Source organism: Fonsecaea erecta (genome assembly GCF_001651985.1).
Source record: "Fonsecaea erecta strain CBS 125763 chromosome Unknown Scaff14, whole genome shotgun sequence".
NCBI lineage: Eukaryota > Fungi > Ascomycota > Eurotiomycetes > Chaetothyriales > Herpotrichiellaceae > Fonsecaea > Fonsecaea erecta.
Window position 1 is genome coordinate 509931 of NW_017387257.1, and position 18782 is coordinate 528712.

An 18782-nucleotide genomic window follows, 5' to 3' on the forward strand; every position below is an offset into this window, starting at 1 on the left:
GTGTCAAGCAAGTAAAATGTGCAGCTTGTTCTGGGTATGTAGCATATACAACAAAGCGGCGGGTTCTTGTTGACGTTGTTGTCTAATAGTACGTACGTACTTACTGACTCCCCTTCCATTCTAGTCGGGCTGTGTGTTGGGTTCTTTATTTATTTTTTCCTTTCCTTGCTTGCCTGCTTGCTTGCTTGACTGCCTGTCTGCCTGACTGCTTGTCTGCTCTGTGTCTCACTCACTGGATGCCCGCCGCCATTGATCGTTGGCAAAAAGCAGAAGAAGAAGAAGAGTCTTCTTCCCCTTCTTGTGGGCCCCGATCAGATGAGGCCGTACTGGACAATCGGCACTCTTCGAACAGCCCCCCATCGCCCCCCTTTTTTTTCTCTCCTCTTCTCCTGAAAGGTACACACACACCAAGGCAGAAGAAGCTCTCTCATCCGGTCGACACACGCACACCACAAGAACGATTGAAAGGCTCGTGCTTTCTTTTTTGGCTGGAAGAGAGAGAGAGAAAAGGATTTACGAATGACCAACAATCGGCTTGGGCTTGTACGGCTCCTCGAGGTACCTCATCTCCTCTTCGGTCAAGGTCTTGCCCCGGACGGCGACGGCCTCGTCGAGGCGGGCGAGGTTGCTGAAGCCGACGATGGGGATGGTGTTTTTCTGGATGATCCAGGCCAGGGCCACGTGCGACATCTTCCAGCCCTTCTTGTCGGCGAGCTCCATGACACGTTTGATGATCTCGCGGTCGGTCTCGTCCACGCCGAACATCGGGTTGCCCTTCATGCTCTCCTCGCGAGCCGTGGCCTCGGAGCCCAGCGGCCGCGCCAGCAGCCCGCGGTACAGCGGTGCCCAGGGGATCAGCCCCACGCCGGTCTCGTTGCAGTACGGGTTCATCTCGCGCTCCTCCTCGCGGTAGCACAGCGAGTAGTGGTTCTGCATCGAGACGAACTTGGTCCAGCCGTGGACCTCGGCACAGTTCTGCATCTTGGCGAATTGGTACGCCCACATGCTGCTGGCACCTGGAGGGAGGGAGGGGAAGTCAGATCAGTTCAGTCCGGGTGGGGGGACACGCGTACCAATGTATCGAACCTTCCCGGCCTGCACAAGGTCGTGCAGGGCCTTCATGGTCTCCTCGACCGGCACAGTGCGATCGTAGCGGTGAATCTGCAGCACATCCAGGTACGTGGTGCCCAGTCTCTCCAAACTGGCCTCGACGGCATTGAAGATGGCGGCACGGCTCAGACCACCCTGGTTGACGTAGTCTTTGCTCTTCTTGATCTGTTCGGGGTATTTGATGTGCAAAACGCCCGGTTCCTCGCCGACGGTGCCGAAGCATTTGCTGAGCAGGACCAGCTTATGGCGCGGGAGGTTGTGCTTCTTGATGACACGCCCGATCATGCGTTCGGACTCGCCGTTCGAGTACACGTTGGCGGTGTCCCAGGAGTTGAGGCCGCGGTCGTAGGCGCCCTTGAGAAGCTTGTCCACTTCCTCCTCGTTGTCGATGACCCATGGTTGCCAGTCTTTGTGACCTGTAATTTTCCGAAAGAGAGGAGGGATCGGTTAGCTATTTATGGGCTTCTACCATCGCCCCGAGGCTCCTCCTCCAGGTGAAAGGCTTGCAAAAGGGACAAGTACAGGGTGGCTCCGAATGGGCAGCACGAGGACAAGCTTTCTTTCTGAACTTTCCATCCATCGATACGAAGGTGACCGTGTTGTGATCCACAAGGAGATCAGGCGAGAGACTCTGGACTCACCAAAAGACATGGCTCCCAAGATCGGGATGGAGACTCTCAGGCCCGAGGCGCCGAGTTGGACATAAGAGACCTTGGTGTTTTCCAAGCTCTCCTGGAGCGATCGAGGCATACCGGCGTCACCCATTTTGACTGGCTGTCGGTGTTGTTTAGGGGAGTAAGGGATGGAATGGGTGGGCGGATAGGTTAGACTCGGCTATCGTAGAGAGAGGGAATGATGATGTGATTGAGAACGAAGATGGCGGCACAGCAAATAGTCAGAACACGATTGATTGTCCGGAGACTCGGTGCGTCAAGAAATGGGCGGGGGAGTAGTGGCAGCAGTAGAGGGAAGGAGATAAAGTCCAATGCTCTGAGCCCGCGAATATATACCTTTCGTCTACGGCTTCAGCGGTCGGTAGGAGGCCGGTGCCGATGATCGACTGGAATTCAGGATAATATGAGCGGACGGAGAAAATTAAGCGGATGCCCCGTTTTCTCACATCTCACATCTCACAACTCACATGGTTTCTGTCTGTCTGGCACGCCGGCGTACGTAGCGAGCGGGCTACGGGGGTATCGACGACGCAATTGCCGGGTGAGGACAACGAGTTGTGCTTTCGCGCGTATGTACCGTCCGTCCAGGGATGGATGGTGGGTTGGTTGGTTAATTGGTTGGTTGGATGGGAGGATGGATGGATCAGTTCAATTAGTCACTCACTCACTCACTCACTCACTACCAAGTCAGTCAAGCAAGCTTTGTGTTCCCCGCAGTGCTTTCGGTTCCTGTGGCCGGTGAGAGCAGTGATCTTGAGCTTATTGGAGAAACGAGGTGCGTGGGAGGCAGGGAGCATCCAGTGAGAGAGCTGCACAGATGGAGATGAGAGTCAGAGACACGAGAGAGAGAGAGAGACGTGGCGTTGCTTCCCCCCAATCCGGTCTTAGCGGACTTAGGTTGAGATAAAATCCATCTGCTCCAGTAGTGAGTTGCTCAGTGTGTGATGGATCGGTGGATGGGAATGGGACGCAAATCTCCCGCCCAATAATGCCGCTGTGGGCCAACGTGGCCGGTGAATAAATACTAAGGACTGGTGGGAAATAATATGATATGTATAACTAGAGGTAATTACCAAGCACAGACACACAGCCTTGGACATACATGTAATGGACGATCGTAACGGGCTGTCCACCAGATCAAATACTCCCAATACTCCCCAAGTCACAATGCTGTCCTAATGATACAAGATGCATACGTGTGTAGACGGAGATGAGTAAACTCCTGTTTCTTCGTTTTCCCAAGCAACACCCCGTCAGCGCTGGTCCACATAACCCCGTCCCCCTAGCCAATATGCAGAACACCGTACCTTGAAATGCCAGAGCCCGGCGTGTCATTTTCTTCGGTCATGTCTCATTCTCGTACCCTGTTCTCCCACACTACACAAATTGCCCACGAAGCCATCATCTATGTCCGATCAAGTCCATTGCATCTTCTTCTTCCTCCCCATCCTCGTCCTCCATTGGCTCGTCACGCTCACTGTCGGACTCGGACTCGGACTCGGATTCAATCTCCGCGGCGCTGTGTCGCCGAGGTGAATGGGGCAAACCCCAGAAATCGAGATCATCATCGTCGTCGTCGTCGTTTACAACAACTGTTCCGCCGATGGAGGATTCAGGGGTACCTGCTGGTCGTTGCCCAGTTCCAAAATAACTCCCGATGGCCGGAGACACAGATCGGGTCGAGCGAGCGGTGGGTGAGTGTGGCAGAAGCCAAGACGACCGGCTTCGGGGAGTGTTAGGGGCGGTCCCAATCTCGATAGGATGAGGGACTGCTTGATTTGATGGTCTGACAATGTCCACGGGTTCAGTGGCTGGCCCCGCGGGAGTGTGGCTCTGACTTGCGGTCAAGGTGGCTTCAGAGGTGCCTGCTTGCTGCGCCCTTTCTTGCTGTTCCTGTAGCTGTGGAGTGTCTTCGGCACCGAGAAGTTCCAGCTGTGTGGTGTTGTACGACTCACAGATGGTGCATTTCAACCCCAGCCAGTGGTACTTGGTCACACTGCGGCTATTGCAATCGTTGCAAAAGATATAGGCCCGGTTGTCGCGATACTCTTCCGGCATCGGTTGTTCCTCGATATGCCGGTCCAGCCGCCGAAACTGGCTCTCCATGTTGGCGATGCTCTTGGAACAGATCGGACATTTGTAGCTGGTATTACACCACTCGGAAAAGCAAGACTCGTGGATGCCGTGGCCACAGCGCATGAACGCCACGGGTCGATTCGAGGTGAACATGTACTCGCCACAGATAGGACAGTCACACTTGGTGCTCTTTTCAATGCATTTGTGGGTGCTTTCGGCCTGGATGGACATGCACACCGCACATGTCTTGCAGTGGAAGAAGTCTTTGCCCAGACCCTCGCCGAGTCGACAGATCCCACAGTCGTCACAATGATAGATGGACTTTTCGGGATCATTGTTCCACAGGATGCAGATCGGGCAGTAGTAGCACGCCATTTGCGCCTGGCACGTTTTGCAAAACTGGCCCACGGCTTGTGGCGTTTTGCAAAGCATGCACAACATCCGTTTGGTGTCTCGACGCGGCAGAGTATGGTTCTCAGCCTCGTCGTGGCAGTATCGGCAAGTATACCACCTGTCGCACACGCTGCATTGCATCTTGACATTTCGCTTGTAATGGACACACCCAAGCACCGGCTCCGATATTTCACCGGACCCCTCCATGTCATCGGGGTCAGGAGGTGCATAGGTCGGTTGGAGGGCTTCTGTAGTGAGGTTGTAGTTGGTCTCCGGGCCCGCTCCGGACACAGTCGAGCCTCGTGAGACGGGTCTGGGGGACGGTTCCAGCGCCTTGGACAACATGCCTTTGCCGGCGAGACCCGTCTGGTAGCGTTCCATCATTAACGCATGGACGAGCCTTGATTTCTCGCCCGCCGTACCAGGGCCCGACCACACGGCGTTGATCCGGTGTCTGAGAACGCTCATCCCATCATCTTCTGGTAGCGCCCCCGAACCTTCCCTCCCGCCATTATCTTGTATATCCTGCGTGCCCGCCACGTCTGCGACTCTTGACGATTCCCTCAACGGATCAGACGCCGCATGAGGCCGCGCACTGTCTTCGTGGACGCGAGATCGGTACGACAACTCATGGGCCGGGTTCAGAGAGGTTTCGCTGTCCGTCCGCAGGTTTTGGAGAGCACCGGGGCGCGACGGCGGTCGTGGAGGCTCGGGCTCGAGAGGAGGAAAGTCAGTGGTAGACGGCTCTTGCCGCAGGGGGGGCTCGGATGACGGCCGTCTCGAGTCGTCCTCGGCCCCTAAGGGAGGGGAAGGAATGGAGTCGAAGCTGTTCAGCTGGTTGGCCCATAGCTGGATGGTCCTGGCTATGGACTGCACCGTACTCTCTCTGTGCTCTGGCTCTGGCTCTGGCTCTGACTCCGGCTCGACCGCAGGAGGGTCCTCGAGCGAAGGCGGAGGGGACGTGTTCCAGAGTCGAGAGGGGCTCCAGCGTTGCAGGTCGGGCACGGCAGGGAAGAAACCGGGCGACTCGTCAGTCGTGCCGCTGAGACGGGAGAATCGCCTCGCTTGGCGCAGCACAGGTTCGACAATGAACGAGGGAAGATATTCACTCATTGAAGCCGAGGAATAAGCATGCTACAGAGGGAGGGAGATAAAGCAGACCGGGGTGACTTGGTTGTCTCGAGACCGCAGGCAAATAGGAAGAGCAGACGCACCAGATGCGAGGCCCAGAATTATTACGGCTGGAGGCAAAAAGCAATAGAAATACGGGGAAAGGGGGTCATTGAGTCTGGACGGACTGGTGGTGCCGTGATGTTGCGGTTGTCGGGGTTCGACATGTGAGAACTCCCGTCGTTGTTGTCGTTTGTGGCACGTGCGTCAATACATCATAATAACCTTGTCCACCACCACCACCACCACTACCAAGGAGGAATTTACAGGAAGGACCAACTGGTCATAAAATACGACTTATGGCAGTACCAGAAGGCTCTGCTGACTATCTGGTTGTGTGTCAATAATTGCCCTTCTCAAATCAACTCGGACTGCTAGAGTGGCCGTTACCTGATGGGATCTACCATATAAGATGGAATGGTATGGTCACTACCTTGATTGAGTGACCAGCCAGAGTTAGGGTAGTTCTGCCACACCTGTACAAATTCACACCCGCACACATGACCCACGATCTCCCTGAAGAGAAATATACACAGTAAGAGCTCAAAACAAAGCCAAAAAAAAAAGAAAGGGGATTCGAACCACCGTCCCCATCCCATCCATCCTAGCAAATGACAAAAACTTTTTCCACCAGCCCCTTCGATATGGGGGTGATGGGAAGTGAAACCCGCTGTCGCAGCAGGTTCTTCCGTCGGCCGGCCGTTCGTTCCTCGTTCGCTCGGTTGTCGTCGAAGTCGCCGTCGCTCGGTCAGTCGCTCGATGGTTGTCGTCGATATCGGCTGGTCGATCGATGGTTCGCTCGCTCGCTCGCTCGTTCGGTTTGGGGAGGCTGAATCGAATGTTGACATGCGGACATGCTGGAATTCGGTTCGGACTCGTTCGACCGAAAGAGAACTCGAGGGGAGGGATCGCCTAGTAGTGAGCTGCCGTTACACTTTGTTGAACCGTTCGCCGAAGTGATCGGGCTCGGACTCACTAGTAGGGGTCTTTGCGTTGGAGACAAATTCTGAGACTTAAAAATATATCCTTTGAATTTTCCGGCATCAGATGTGCCCCGGTTTTTCTCTGCCAGACCTGTCGCCAGCCATAGTACATTGCTTCTCAGTTGCTAGAACTTCAGCCTCGCCAAGGCCAACTCGATCTTCACTCCATCTGTCCTCGATGTTCAACGGCCGCAGTCACATCTCAGCCATCACTCTGCGTCGTGCTGGTGTTTCCATACCAAGGCAGCGTGGTTCCAGCCGGCCGTGTATCATTCCAACCGCTGAGCGCCCTGGACCCCTTGCGGGCATCCGTGTCATTCTTCCTCTTTTGCGGTGGCTTCCAGATCACGCAAGGTCTCTTCAATCTCATGCGGTTCCGTGATGGACCAGACACCTCCCCCTTTGGCGGACGAACGCCCAACTTCTTTCGATACAAGATTGCGCCCAACCTTTCCCGGTCCTAAGCCGAGCCACCGGCGACATCCAGCCTGCTGATCCAGATACTTGATCGAATCCCACCAGAGGATCGTGTCGACGGCTTGCCTCGCCAGGTTCTGCATGAGGTCGTCTTTTGATCGGAAGGGCCTGGCAGTGACGTTACTGATACAAGGCACACGGCCAGGGAATGTCACCTTGTCGGGGGTTAGGGCCTTTTTCATGAATTCATATGCCGGCATCATGATCGGACTGTGGAAGGCTGAGCGCGACTTCAACTCCACGGCTCGGGGGTCATGGCCGCCAAATTCGCGTATGTGGACCAGCAAGTTCCGTATCCGCTGGAAGCTGCCACTGAGCACGATTTGGTTCTTGGAGTTGACGTTGGCAATGGAGATCTGCTGGAATGCCGGGAGAGCGCTGGAGTCGTCCTTCGCGCCTTCAGAGCCCTGGCTCAGGAACTCTCTGACCGCGGCAATAAGCGAATCGAGCTGTCCCGGCTCGCAGACCAGGGCAATCATGCCGAAGTCCTCCCCGGATTCCTCTTTTGCTTTGCGTGTGCATTCCCCCATGACGTCGCCGCGTCTCCGGACCAGGTCGAGAGCATATGCGTACTCCAGATTCCCGGCAGCTACCAGTGCTGCATACTCCCCCAAGCTATGTCCCAACGTGACGTCGATCGCTTGCTCCGTCTTGAAGCCAAACTCTTGCTCGAGGACCTTCAAGATCATGATGGAGACGGCCATTATGGCAGGCTGGGCATTTTCCGTCTTGTCCAGCTGCAGTATGGGGCCCTCGTCGATGAGGGTGGACAGCTTGCAACGCACTATGTCATCCATCTCTTCTAAAAACGGTTTACACGTCCGGGGGAAAGCTTCGATCCAGGGCCTCGTCATTCCTTTGCGCTGGACGCCATGACCGGGGAAGAAGAGGGCTGTTCGAAGAACAGGTTCTGAAGATGAGGCATACGACCTGGAGGTCCCGAGTGCGAGCAGACCTCGTTTGACCCCCGAGAGGGCTATTCGTGGAGGTCGATACATGACTGCGGGGTCTGGAGCGTGCAAGAAGTGTGCTTCTCTAGAGAGGTTGTGCTTTTGACAGCATGGTGACAGACTGGCACTTGAGGATGGCAGACAGAAGGCTCTTGAACTATGCCTGACAACCAAGGCCGTTGACGAGTCTGGACGATGGGAACGAAAAAGTGTCCAAGTCGAACATTGTTGGGTGCAGTTCCGTGAGTCCGAGCAAGCGAGCACCTTTTGCTCACATCGTTTGGGCTGATGGGGCTCCAGGCTGGGGGCGATTGGGCGTGTCGGGCTAATGAGGCTCCCCGGACCTCGGCGAGCTGGAACAACTAATATCCGGGCAGCTTTGAAGCATTTCCACATATAATATACTCCGTACTCGGTACCAGTATCAGAACCTCACTTATTCATTATGTACAGGCAAATCACACATTTTGACAGACATATTGTACAGCCTCAAGCCCATATGTCCTACCTTCCTCTTTGTAGCAGTCGGCCGTAATGCCTCGCAGAGAATTCTTCCTATTCATTATTTGATCATGGTCGCATTTTCTGGTCCCATCCACATTTTCGTCCCATCACTCATGGTGAGAGTGAGAATGCGTTCGATCTGATTTGTCTTCCATCTCAATCGCACTGATATCCGAGTCGGCGTAGTTGGTGATCGGGCCTGTCCTGAACTCGATCGTGGTCTTAGCCGTGATGATCCCCTCGGGCTGGCTTGCAAAATGGTATTCATCCGACTGTCGCGAGTGGAGCGGACGTGGCGTACGTCGCCCCAGGAAATCGCGCTTGTCACGCCTTCGAGCATTGGGATCTCCTAGAGGGCCACTAATGGTAGTCCTCAATCCCCAGAAATTGTCACCGACGTCTTTCCAGCCAAAGGTATCCAGACCTAAGTCTTGGGGGGGCGGAGGAGCTCGGCCAAAGATCAAAACATGTCTAGTTACTGCGTACAATAGAACGTCTAGCCATCCGCAAGATGTGATGGCTGCGCCGGCCAAGCAGAACCACCCTGCCATGATGGTCAGTCATGTGGTCAACTGCTGTCCCGAGAAGAAGACTTACAATATGGTACTGAAACCCCTGTCATTGCGGCCATTCGACCCCCTGCGAGTGGTAATGTGCAAAAGACATACACCACAGGGTAGATGATCATGTACTTCGCTGCGCGTTTTGTGGCGGCAGGGTCGGTACCATCGTCGTTTGGAAAATTCGGATTCGAAGGATTTCGTGACTTGGTTTGGATGAAAGCGAAAATGAGGATATAGGTGACAACTGTCCCAAACATGCAGATGAAGATCCAGAAGTAATGAAGCCACAGGCGTTCTTTGTCGTATCTTTTGTCCATCCAGCACTTTATGGGTGTCAGCTTCGTTGAACCGCAGAAGGGCTCGACGACATACCCAGGCTCCTGCTCGAACGTATATTTTGGAATTTATACCAACACCAATGACCGCCATTAAATAAACAAACACCCAGAGGCACACAATGCCGCCATAGAAAACCCTGTTTCCTACCCGCCTGCCTGTTACCACGGCGTAGTATGTGTGTAATGCGATGGCGAAGATGAAGACCCCCGAAGCAAGGTCACCGGTCGAAACGAACCACCCATTCGCCCAGCATGTCGTGGTCCCTACTTGGATCTTATTCTGGGTGAGGTATACCGACGTCAGCGCGAAAGCCATCGCTTGCTGGACGTCTGCCAGCACCAGATTGTAGATGAGGAGTAAGAACTGGTTGGCGCCATCTTTGAGTTGGCCTCTGTGATACCACACACAGAGCCGATACGTCAAGAAGGTGAAGAGAGCGACACTGGAGATGAGTGAAAGGAGTCCAAAGAATGCTACCGCTACCAGCCCATGCCGCAGAACTGGAGGTAAAGGATCCAATGTGGTGTCCAGGGAGACCGACGACGTTGCGGTCATTGTGGCCGCTTGGTCGACAGATTGACTGCGGAATAAACTCACAGAGGAATACAACGGAGACAACCTTACTAAATGTATACCCACCGAGCATGGACATGGCCCCCTAGTAGCCAAAGCCGGAGCACTTCAACAATCACAGGCAACACCGGGGTTCCGCAATGGAAAAGGCAGGTGTAGACCCGGATGATGGTGGCTGATGCGACAGTGGAAGGGAATCATGCCTGGCCTGGGCTCCAGGCCCGTGAACTGTCACGATGTGCAAGGGCACGTTTCACGCCGTGCAAGGATGGCTTGCTAGAGTGTACTCGTGGGAGCGGCGCCCTAGCACCATGGCAGTGGAGTATCCGTACGAGTGCATCTATTAGATGAAGGTCAAGGCTCTCCTGGAGTAGGCCATCTGTTCGTCAATTTTAGCGCAGGAATCAAAGCGAAAGGGGTGGATGTGTGGGGGATAGTATTGCCTGTACCAATTGCAGTTGCTTCTAGAGAATTTCTGCTCGCGTGGAAGAGCAACCTGGGTACCTGGTTAATCTTTGATGGGTAAAGCGCCGATGACATGAACATAATCTTTGTTGATGACTCGATGCTACCCCAGGTCGAGACTCAGGAGGATCGCCCCTTTCCTCACGTTCCCGGTGCTCCGTGAAGATTTCAGACTGCTCTGAAGAAAGTTCAAGCGCTTCTCGGAAGAGAGCTTGCGGGGGTTCGCAGAGCGTCTGCGTCTCACAAGCGCGCGAGGCAGCGGCGACACCTGTGCCGGCAACGATGTGTGTACGTCGCACAGCAAAGACCCAGTGGACAAGCTGGCAGGTCTGGATCAAAATGCTGCCAGCGGCTGAGAGTCTTGGTCCCCGACAAATCCATCGTTCTGTCCAATCTGCATGCTCGTTCGGTCTGCAGAAGGGACAATTTGAGACAGTGACAAAGTGACGAGGACCTGCAGGACCCGGTATCATCGGGGAGCGCGAGATACGTGATTCCTTCGTGAAAAAAAGAGCCCGCCAAAAACACGTAAAACTTCAACAGACCCGCCATGAACCCTGGTCGTCTTCACCAACCGTTGACGGCTTCTGCCGTTGTGGAGGGGCACATGGCTGGCTGACAACCCCTGCCGGATTGCCCAAATGAAGTAAAGGGTAAAAGAGGATGCGTGCAAGGGCGTTTGCGAGTACGAGGAGAGATTGATGGGGCTGCTTGGAAGCTCTGCCTGTCGTTGCATTGTGTCCTCCGTAGTGGAGCTTGTAAGAAGAAAAACATGCCAGTTTGCTGGTGGTAGTTGAGAAATCAATGTTGCTGGAACAAAATGGACCGGCACCCGAAGAAGCACCAGATGAGCATCGACACTAGAGTACATTCCTTCTGTATGTTATCCCCGAGCACATGCGACTAACCCAAAATCTATATTCGAAAGAGGGATCCAGATAAGGGGCTGGATCTGGGGAACTTCGGGAAGCGTCCGAATGAAAGATAGATGCTGAGGACCGAAGGAGCAAGGACCCAAGTATGGCCTCTTGTCCCGTATATCGCGTATATGCTCGTTTCCCAGTCTACCCAACCGCCAGCATATGTGGCGGAAACACACTATGAGTGTTTCATGTCGGGAATACTCTACTGCGTATATCGGTTCCGACGCAGGGCTGTCTGTTCTAAATACCAAGGTAGCATGGCAAAAAGATCTCATGCCGTGCGAGGACAAAACAAACTTTCATGGTCTGGAGCTCCAACAAGTCAAGAAGCTTTGCACTCACCGGCATTCTCTTGTGTGACCAGCAGGGATGCAACATTTTCTACAAGCCATAACACTGTACGTAACGATGGAGAAGCTCCCCCGACCACGAGACACCACTCAGGAAACCGTCCTCCCCAGCTGCTCACCGGGCAGTCTTCGAGGCAGCTTCTGGAAGCTGAGGCGTGGGACTCGGCTCAGGGTTCTGGTTATCAACCTGAATCGCGTAAGGCGGTGTGGTCTACCTAGTACTGCTGTACTTGACAGGCATTCCAATGGATCATACGAGGACTCCTTATGGTGCCCAATATGTTCTGGCGTTCCACCCAAGTTGAGTCTGTGGCTGCAGGTTGGGCTCGCATGGTCGATCGTCCATCCACGTCCAATGGCGCCTATCACACTGACAGTCAGCGCAAAGGCAACACAATTGCTGCAAGGAAGATGACGGGTTGTGTGACTGGATCAGATCAAGTGTAGATTGGAGTTTCCGCATCCAGATGTTGAGCATCTTTCAGAATTGCAGAATTCACTTTGAGAATCATCAAATGGAGGGAGGGGAAGAGAGGAAATGCTTGCTGGGGACTGACTCTGGGGCTGCTGGTTACAACCACGGACGTGAGGCTCAAACGGTGGCCCTAAGGACGACTCGTCGTGCTGCCCAATACTTCTGTGGTAATCATATCGTCGTCATCACCATTATCGTCATTTTCAGCCCGTTCAAATGATGGTGAAAGTGAAAGAAAAGTGTTGTGCGGAGAGGCTTCAGGATTCGGCCAAGTGGCGCCGTTGCTGTGGCCACCCACCGAGTCCACAAAGCTGCCATCACCATACAAGATTCGCCAGATGGGCCAACGATTCCCATTTCTCAGACAGTTGACAGCAGAGAATAATATCTTCGTCTTTGCTTGTCGATACTGATTTTGTTCCATTGGGCTCGAAAAGTGCTCTGTGCATTCTACACACCAACATACACACCCCACCTTCACTTGCACCCTCGAGCATTCCTACCGAAGATCCAATGCCTCGCCGTTGAATGACCCCTTCCTCCGAACTCCACGAGTCCAACGGTCCCCGGAAATGCGTCCCCGATTCCCTTGGATAGTGGTCTCGATCCTGCGCATTGCGGCTGCCTTTGCCGACGAATACTCACCTTACTCAAACCCTCTCTTTGGCCTGTCGAACGATGCACTTCTCATAAAACGGCAGGGTTGCGAAGCCGGCCTCAACTCCTGCTCCGGTCTAGGAGCAAACAATGTCTGTTGTCCGTCGGATACGACCTGTGCTTTGGATCAAGCTGGACATGTCGCCTGTTGTCCGTCGAACGCAGTCTGTACGGGTACAATAGCAGGATCTATCACTGGGGCGGCTACAGGGTCAGTGTCGGGAACAGGGACAACAAGCGGCGGACTTGTGACGATCACAGGAGTGGTTGGAGGCGGCTCAACCGTGACCAACCCATACTATCCTTTTGTCTATGCGCCGACCTCGTTCCCCAATGCCGATTTATGCTCCAGTGCATTCACCAGCTGCCAGTCTGCCTCGACGGCTTGCTTTACGTCCTTGGCAGGCGCCAATGGAGTCACAATAGGTGGTCTTGGTGGAGGCATAACGGTGCAGGGAGTCTCGGGCACAATCCTCAGCTCTGCCAGCGCCATTTGCAGTTCCCTCAGCTCGGTGGGATGTTCTGGTCTTCAACAAGTGAGCCAGTGTACCGTATTTGGAACCGGCTCTGGGGTTGTTCCAACCACCACGGGGACCGGTGGGATTATTCAGGTTGGGAACAATGGTCCTCGGCAAACAGCCTGCCCTGGAATTCTTTACGCCGCAGGTGCTGGGGCAGCGATTGGGGCCTTGCACGGGATGATGTGACACTTGGACAGTCTCGTCAAAACCCGGTTGCCGCATCTCGAGGAGTTGGATGAATGTGTTGGAACTAGTTAATGGACATATGACGACGAGACGACTTGTACATTGGAATCACAAAGCGTTGTTTGAGAGGACAGGACCTGGATTTCACCCCTGTCGTGTCGGAGAGCTCACCACGCGCTCCATCATCTCCATTACCGCCCTTATCATATACAAACCAGATTGGAACACCAGCGATATGTCATCCACGGAAGAATTCTTTGGACCATATGCGGCCGCAACCGGTCAGTGCGAACAGATCCGCACATCTTGGAGGAGCCTGGACACTGGCCACAGTCCGTGTTGGATATCCGAGCAGAGTCAAAGTATCCACGGCATCAGCTATGGAGCTTGACCAAAAGAAGCCAACTACACTAATGTCAGCGTATTTCAATGATATCGGATCTTTCCGAGATGTATGCCTTTCCCTGCAGGGGTATGTCCTCCTATCTGTCTGCCCTTTTTCAGGCGCTTTCTCTCTTGTGCCTTTTTCAACCCCCGTACCCATGCTGCCCTTCAATATCTCACCTCAGAAAATAGCAGCGCCATAGTTCCATCTCTACACTGAATCATCGTGGCATAGAAAGGAGAGAAATGCACCGGAGTTCCCCCCACTCGAACATTTACTATAGCCGGATCGATTTCGGGGCTTATTGTCAGCTTCGTTTACCTCATCGCGTTCGAGCTGTGGCGCAGCGAATGCGTAGCCTTGTTCACCGACCATCTGCTCCCATTCCCAGTTTCATAGTGGACTTGCTAATTATTATACGACTAGTACACATCTGATGTCTACTAACAAGGTTAGTCGCTCTGCTTCAATTACTGGTGTTGTACTATTACGCTTTCGAGACGAGGCCGCCAACGGTACACAACATGTCTCCTGAACGATAGTCTGTACGGGCTGGCTGGATACCTCCTGAACCCTTACTCACTCACCCACAGCTCCTGCAAGAGATTAATGGTGTTACGGGATTGAGGGCGAGGATATATAATCCTTTGTTTCTGATTTCATTCTTCTGCTATCTTCCTTGATAGGGTTATGCCACTGGCGACCGCAACAGACCGAATCCACCTTCGACAGGGCACTGGTGTTTCTGCTCCGCCGTGAAAATGTCTCGAGCCATCCCGACAGTCGACGCCAACGTTGAAACAGACTGCTTGATCGTTGGGGCTGGCCCTGCTGGTGCTTCTTTGGCATGTTTTCTGACCAACTATGGTACGATGCGTCCATGGTTTTGTCGGACAAGCACTGACGTGCGAGTATTCAGGAATCAGAGTGATGGTCATCTCGGACGCGCCAGGAACGACAGCTACGCCGAGGGCACATTTGGTCAACATGGCAGGCCTTGGTAGGAATTTTGCTTCCATCTCCTCTGGTCTCTAAGCACAGCTGACGGGTGGCAAGAGTGTCTGCGCGACCTTGGCCTCGAAGACGAGTGTCTCCGGCTTGGAAACAGAGGGGATGCCCTCAATTCGATCCGTTGGTGCTACTCAATCACTGGGGTGGAATACGGTCGAATTCATGCTTGGGGTGCTGGGCCTACCAAGATGGTGCGCCTTGGAAAGCCTGGCTGACACCAGCTGCTGACCTGATCAACAGGGCGAAGTGGCAGACATCAGTCCTTGTGCGTCGCTGGACCTCCCACAGACCTACCTCGAGCCGATCCTGGTGCGCTATGCAACCACTCACGGTGTCAAATGCCTCTTCAACACGTGTTTCGCCGAACTCGAACAAGATAGCCACGGATGCGTAACCACGGCCGTGAACAAAATCCTGGGTCAGAAATTCAAAATCCGATCCCGCTATGTCTTTGGATGCGACGGGGCAAGAAGTCCCGTGGCGGCTCAGATTGGGCTCTCGTACAACGTCCAGCCGTCGGGAGGCGTCGCATACAACATCTTGTTCAATGCCGATTTGGGGGACATCATGAAACATCAAACGGGCCATCTGCACTGGATCATGCAGCCCGACACGGAACTCGAGCACGGGGTCGCGCCTGTGCTGCGGATGGTCAAGCCCTGGCATCAATGGATCCTGGTGGTGTTCCCTAAACCAGGAGTGGACATCAAAGCCTTTGGCTCTTCTCAAGCAGCGACTAATCAGGTCAACGATTTGATTCAGGCCGTGATCGGTGATGACAGCATCTCGTTCGAGGTGGTGGACATTTCGAGTTGGAGAATCAACGAGACGGCGGCCGAGTTCTATTCCAAGCAGAACGTGTACGTATCTCGATCATCACCGCACCTCTTCGGGTAAGGATCGCTGACGGTGACCAGATTCTGCCTTGGTGACGCCGTCCACCGACACCCTCCCATCTTTGGGCTTGGGAGTAACACCTGTATTCAGGATGCCTACAACCTGGCATGGAAAGCCGCCCTGGTGGTTCAGAGGAAGGCCTCCCCTGCCTTGCTGAACACGTACAACGTGGAGCGACAACCGGTCGGACAAGATCTGGTGAAGTGGTCCAACGAGCTGCTGCGGAATCATGCGACGGTCTGGGGCGCGATTGGTATGTTTGAGGAAACCAAGGAGGCGCGCATCCAGGCCAACAAGGAACTGTCGGAAGCCTCAGAGGCCGGTAAGCTACGACGCCAACAGCTCTTCGACGCGCTCGAACGCCACCGTGGCGAAGGGGACAGCGTGGGCATGATGATGAACCAGTGGTACTCCAACACGTCCACGGCGGTATACCTCGCGGACGAGGATGGCCCGCAAGCGCCGTTCCCAGGCAACTACCTCACACAGGCCCGGGTTAGCACTTACCCGGGTAACCGGCTGCCGCACGCGTGGCTGAGCAAAGACGTGCCCAGCCAGGAGATCTCGACGGTCGACCTGGCCGGAAAGAGCGCCTTCTCGCTGTTCACAGGCCACGGTGGTGATGGGTGGAAAGCCGCCGCGCGCACCGTGGGCGACAAGCTGGGCGTCCCCATCAACGCCTTCGCCATTGGGTTCGGGCTCGACTACGCTGACAAATACCGCGACTGGACCAAGCGACGCGAGGTCGACGAGGACGGCTGCGTGCTGGTGCGACCCGACCGGTACGTGGCGTGGCGGGCCCAGCGGATGGGACCACCATCATCGTCGTCGAGGTGTGAAGAAAAGCTCGAGCAGGTCTTGAGGGCGATCCTGTCGCTCTGATCAAGGGAATCTGGATTCAGTGTGTGCGAGATTGGATTACTGACATAGTGCGGCGCCTCTTGGTTCTTGAGCGCCATTCTCCAAGACAACTAATTGCCAATTCCATATTCGATCATGGATGGCCTGGCCTGAACCTGGCTAGTCAATACATATTAGTTAGTCCAACGAACCTCTCCTCGCGGTACAGTACCTGTTCGCTCAGGGAGGAACGGGATGGAGCGGGAGGAAGGTGTTCTACCCCACGACGGCATTGGCTCAATTGTCTTCTTTTGTTTCTTCCTGCTCCTTCTTTCTTGTACATAATTAGGCTTTTCAAGGATGAACCTGCTTCTGAAAGCGAATGAAAATCCTCTCAAGTGAGACAATAGGTGGGATGGTGCGCTGATGGTGTGGTGTGGTGAGTGAGGCCTCTTCTCCGCCATCTTGTAAAGCTTATGTACTCGACACGGTACATCTTCACACACGCGCCAATTACTCGTCAGGAAACTTGATACAGGGGGGTATGTATGGGGGATTACATACCCTTAGGCATCCAGCATCTATCCCCACTATGTTTCCCTCTCTTTCTCCTGCGGGTCGCTGCATTTCCATTTCCATCTCCATCTCATGCCCCGTATCGCTCCTTGGGCCTGCAGAGTCAATGACATCAAGACTTAAGTATCGACGTCAAACACGAACGTTGCTCCATGATGAATCAGGCACCTGCGTAAATCTCTTGAAAGGAAGGATTGAGCATAGTACCTCTTACTCGTAGCCTTCACAGTCTTGTATAGGATGCGAATCTCGGCCAAGGAGGTCTGTCGCTTACTTCAGACTGACACTGCCCAGACGTCAAGTCGGCTCGATGCAGTCCTCTCTGTCGCTATCCACCAGATGCAAATGCCATGTTGAAGCAAGTACTCCAGGCCCAGGGCAGGACTTCGTCTGGGGAATACACTCACTCCTTCGGCACCCTCCCCCCCACTACAGCTCCCGTGGCAGTGAGAGCACCACTGATTCGGCATGATTCAGTCCGCTGGTGGAAATATCGACAAGTCCATCTTCAGTTGACCAATCTCGTCGTCGCTTCCTCGCACAATCAACTGTCCGCTAACGGGACGGCTGGCTTCTAGACCTGCATGTTGCCTTGCATACACTTCCACCTGCCAGAAGGGGACTCTTACACCTTCGCTCCTAAACTGGTAGGCAAGGCGTCTTTCCTGTCCGGGGCCTACCTATAAATGCTGGCAGAAGGCCATCTGCGACGAGAGATGAGTTTCGTTTCTGGTCGACCTGTCCTGCAAAACCGTGTCCGTCAGCCACCCAGCCCCCGTCAGTATCGTTCTCTCCGATATTTCATTCGTTCATCCTTCTTCTTTGCAGCTATGAAGCTCCTCCTTCTTTTAACTCCTCTGTCGCTCGTGGCCAGCGTCATGGCTGCCGCTCACCCCAAGCGTGAGAGCAACTGGCAAGACTGTCTGTCGCAGGCGGAGGCCGAGTCGATTGTCAGCCAGTACATCACGATCCTTGAACATACCGACGTGGCTACAGCCAATGCCACGGCACAGAGCCTTCTCGACCCGAACTACACCGAGACCAGCGACTCGATCTTGTCGCTCGAAGGACAGCCGGTAAGTTCATAGGTATCTGTCGGCTCACGGGGAATCAAGTCAATGACCATGTTGTCCACACAGCTCGGAACCGCCACCTTCGTCGGCAAGGACGTGTATATCGAGGGGGTGCTCAATTCACCAGGTTTAAATGGCATTACCACCCTCGAGATCCTCGTCGCAGGCTGCACCAAGATCCTGTGGTATTGGAACTTCTTTGGGGTTGGCAGTGGTCAATATGAGGTCAAGGGCTTCAATCTGTTCACCATCACACCGTCGTTGCAGATAGGGCAGGTCAATCTCGAGTTCAATTCCATCGCTTGGGGTCTGGACACGGGGTATCAGGTGATCTCTCCCTCGAGTGCAGCTCCCACCCGCAAGTGAATGCTGGGGGTCTCGCGGTCGAATCGACCCGGTCTGGGGAAAGGAGATGATATTAGTTCAGATCTTGAGGGACTGTGGCTCCATTCTAAACAGTGATTCACTTAATTAATCTTTGCACCGTGGAGCATGGCGTGGGCGGTACCTAAAGTTAATCGAGGCAGCGGGGAGAATGGTGAAACACAACCGTCGCACCCTCTTCAGGTTCCATTGTCCATTGTCCTACCGTCTACCATCATCCCAAAGCT

At 54.2% G+C, this 18782-nt stretch overlaps 6 protein-coding genes across 6 annotated transcripts; 2 read left to right on the forward strand and 4 right to left on the reverse strand.

Moving 5' to 3' along the window:
- Positions 1-513: 513 nt before the first annotated feature.
- AYL99_11508 (hypothetical protein) lies at positions 514-1875 on the reverse strand (the record flags this gene model as incomplete). The annotated part of the gene is made up of 3 exons (XM_018843014.1): positions 514-1016; positions 1074-1526; positions 1752-1875. 3 exons carry the CDS (start codon positions 1873-1875, stop codon positions 514-516), a joined length of 1080 nt encoding a protein of 359 aa, XP_018687774.1.
- Positions 1876-3185: 1310 nt separating this feature from the next.
- On the reverse strand, positions 3186-5366 carry AYL99_11509 (hypothetical protein; the record flags this gene model as incomplete). Its single annotated transcript, XM_018843015.1, has 1 exon — positions 3186-5366. The coding sequence occupies one exon, from the start codon at positions 5364-5366 to the stop codon at positions 3186-3188; it is 2181 nt and encodes a 726-aa protein (XP_018687775.1).
- A 1354-nt stretch (positions 5367-6720) lies between these two features.
- Positions 6721-7881, reverse strand: AYL99_11510 ([acyl-carrier-protein] S-malonyltransferase; the record flags this gene model as incomplete). The annotated part of the gene is made up of 1 exon (XM_018843016.1): positions 6721-7881. One exon carries the CDS (start codon positions 7879-7881, stop codon positions 6721-6723), a length of 1161 nt encoding a protein of 386 aa, XP_018687776.1.
- Positions 7882-8444: 563 nt separating this feature from the next.
- On the reverse strand, positions 8445-9794 carry AYL99_11511 (hypothetical protein; the record flags this gene model as incomplete). Its single annotated transcript, XM_018843017.1, has 3 exons — positions 8445-8881; positions 8935-9223; positions 9273-9794. The coding sequence occupies 3 exons, from the start codon at positions 9792-9794 to the stop codon at positions 8445-8447; spliced, it is 1248 nt and encodes a 415-aa protein (XP_018687777.1).
- A 4741-nt stretch (positions 9795-14535) lies between these two features.
- Positions 14536-16564, forward strand: AYL99_11512 (hypothetical protein; the record flags this gene model as incomplete). The annotated part of the gene is made up of 5 exons (XM_018843018.1): positions 14536-14641; positions 14694-14774; positions 14831-14976; positions 15026-15645; positions 15703-16564. The coding sequence occupies 5 exons, from the start codon at positions 14536-14538 to the stop codon at positions 16562-16564; spliced, it is 1815 nt and encodes a 604-aa protein (XP_018687778.1).
- A 1412-nt stretch (positions 16565-17976) lies between these two features.
- On the forward strand, positions 17977-18537 carry AYL99_11513 (hypothetical protein; the record flags this gene model as incomplete). Its single annotated transcript, XM_018843019.1, has 2 exons — positions 17977-18174; positions 18238-18537. 2 exons carry the CDS (start codon positions 17977-17979, stop codon positions 18535-18537), a joined length of 498 nt encoding a protein of 165 aa, XP_018687779.1.
- Positions 18538-18782: the final 245 nt, after the last annotated feature.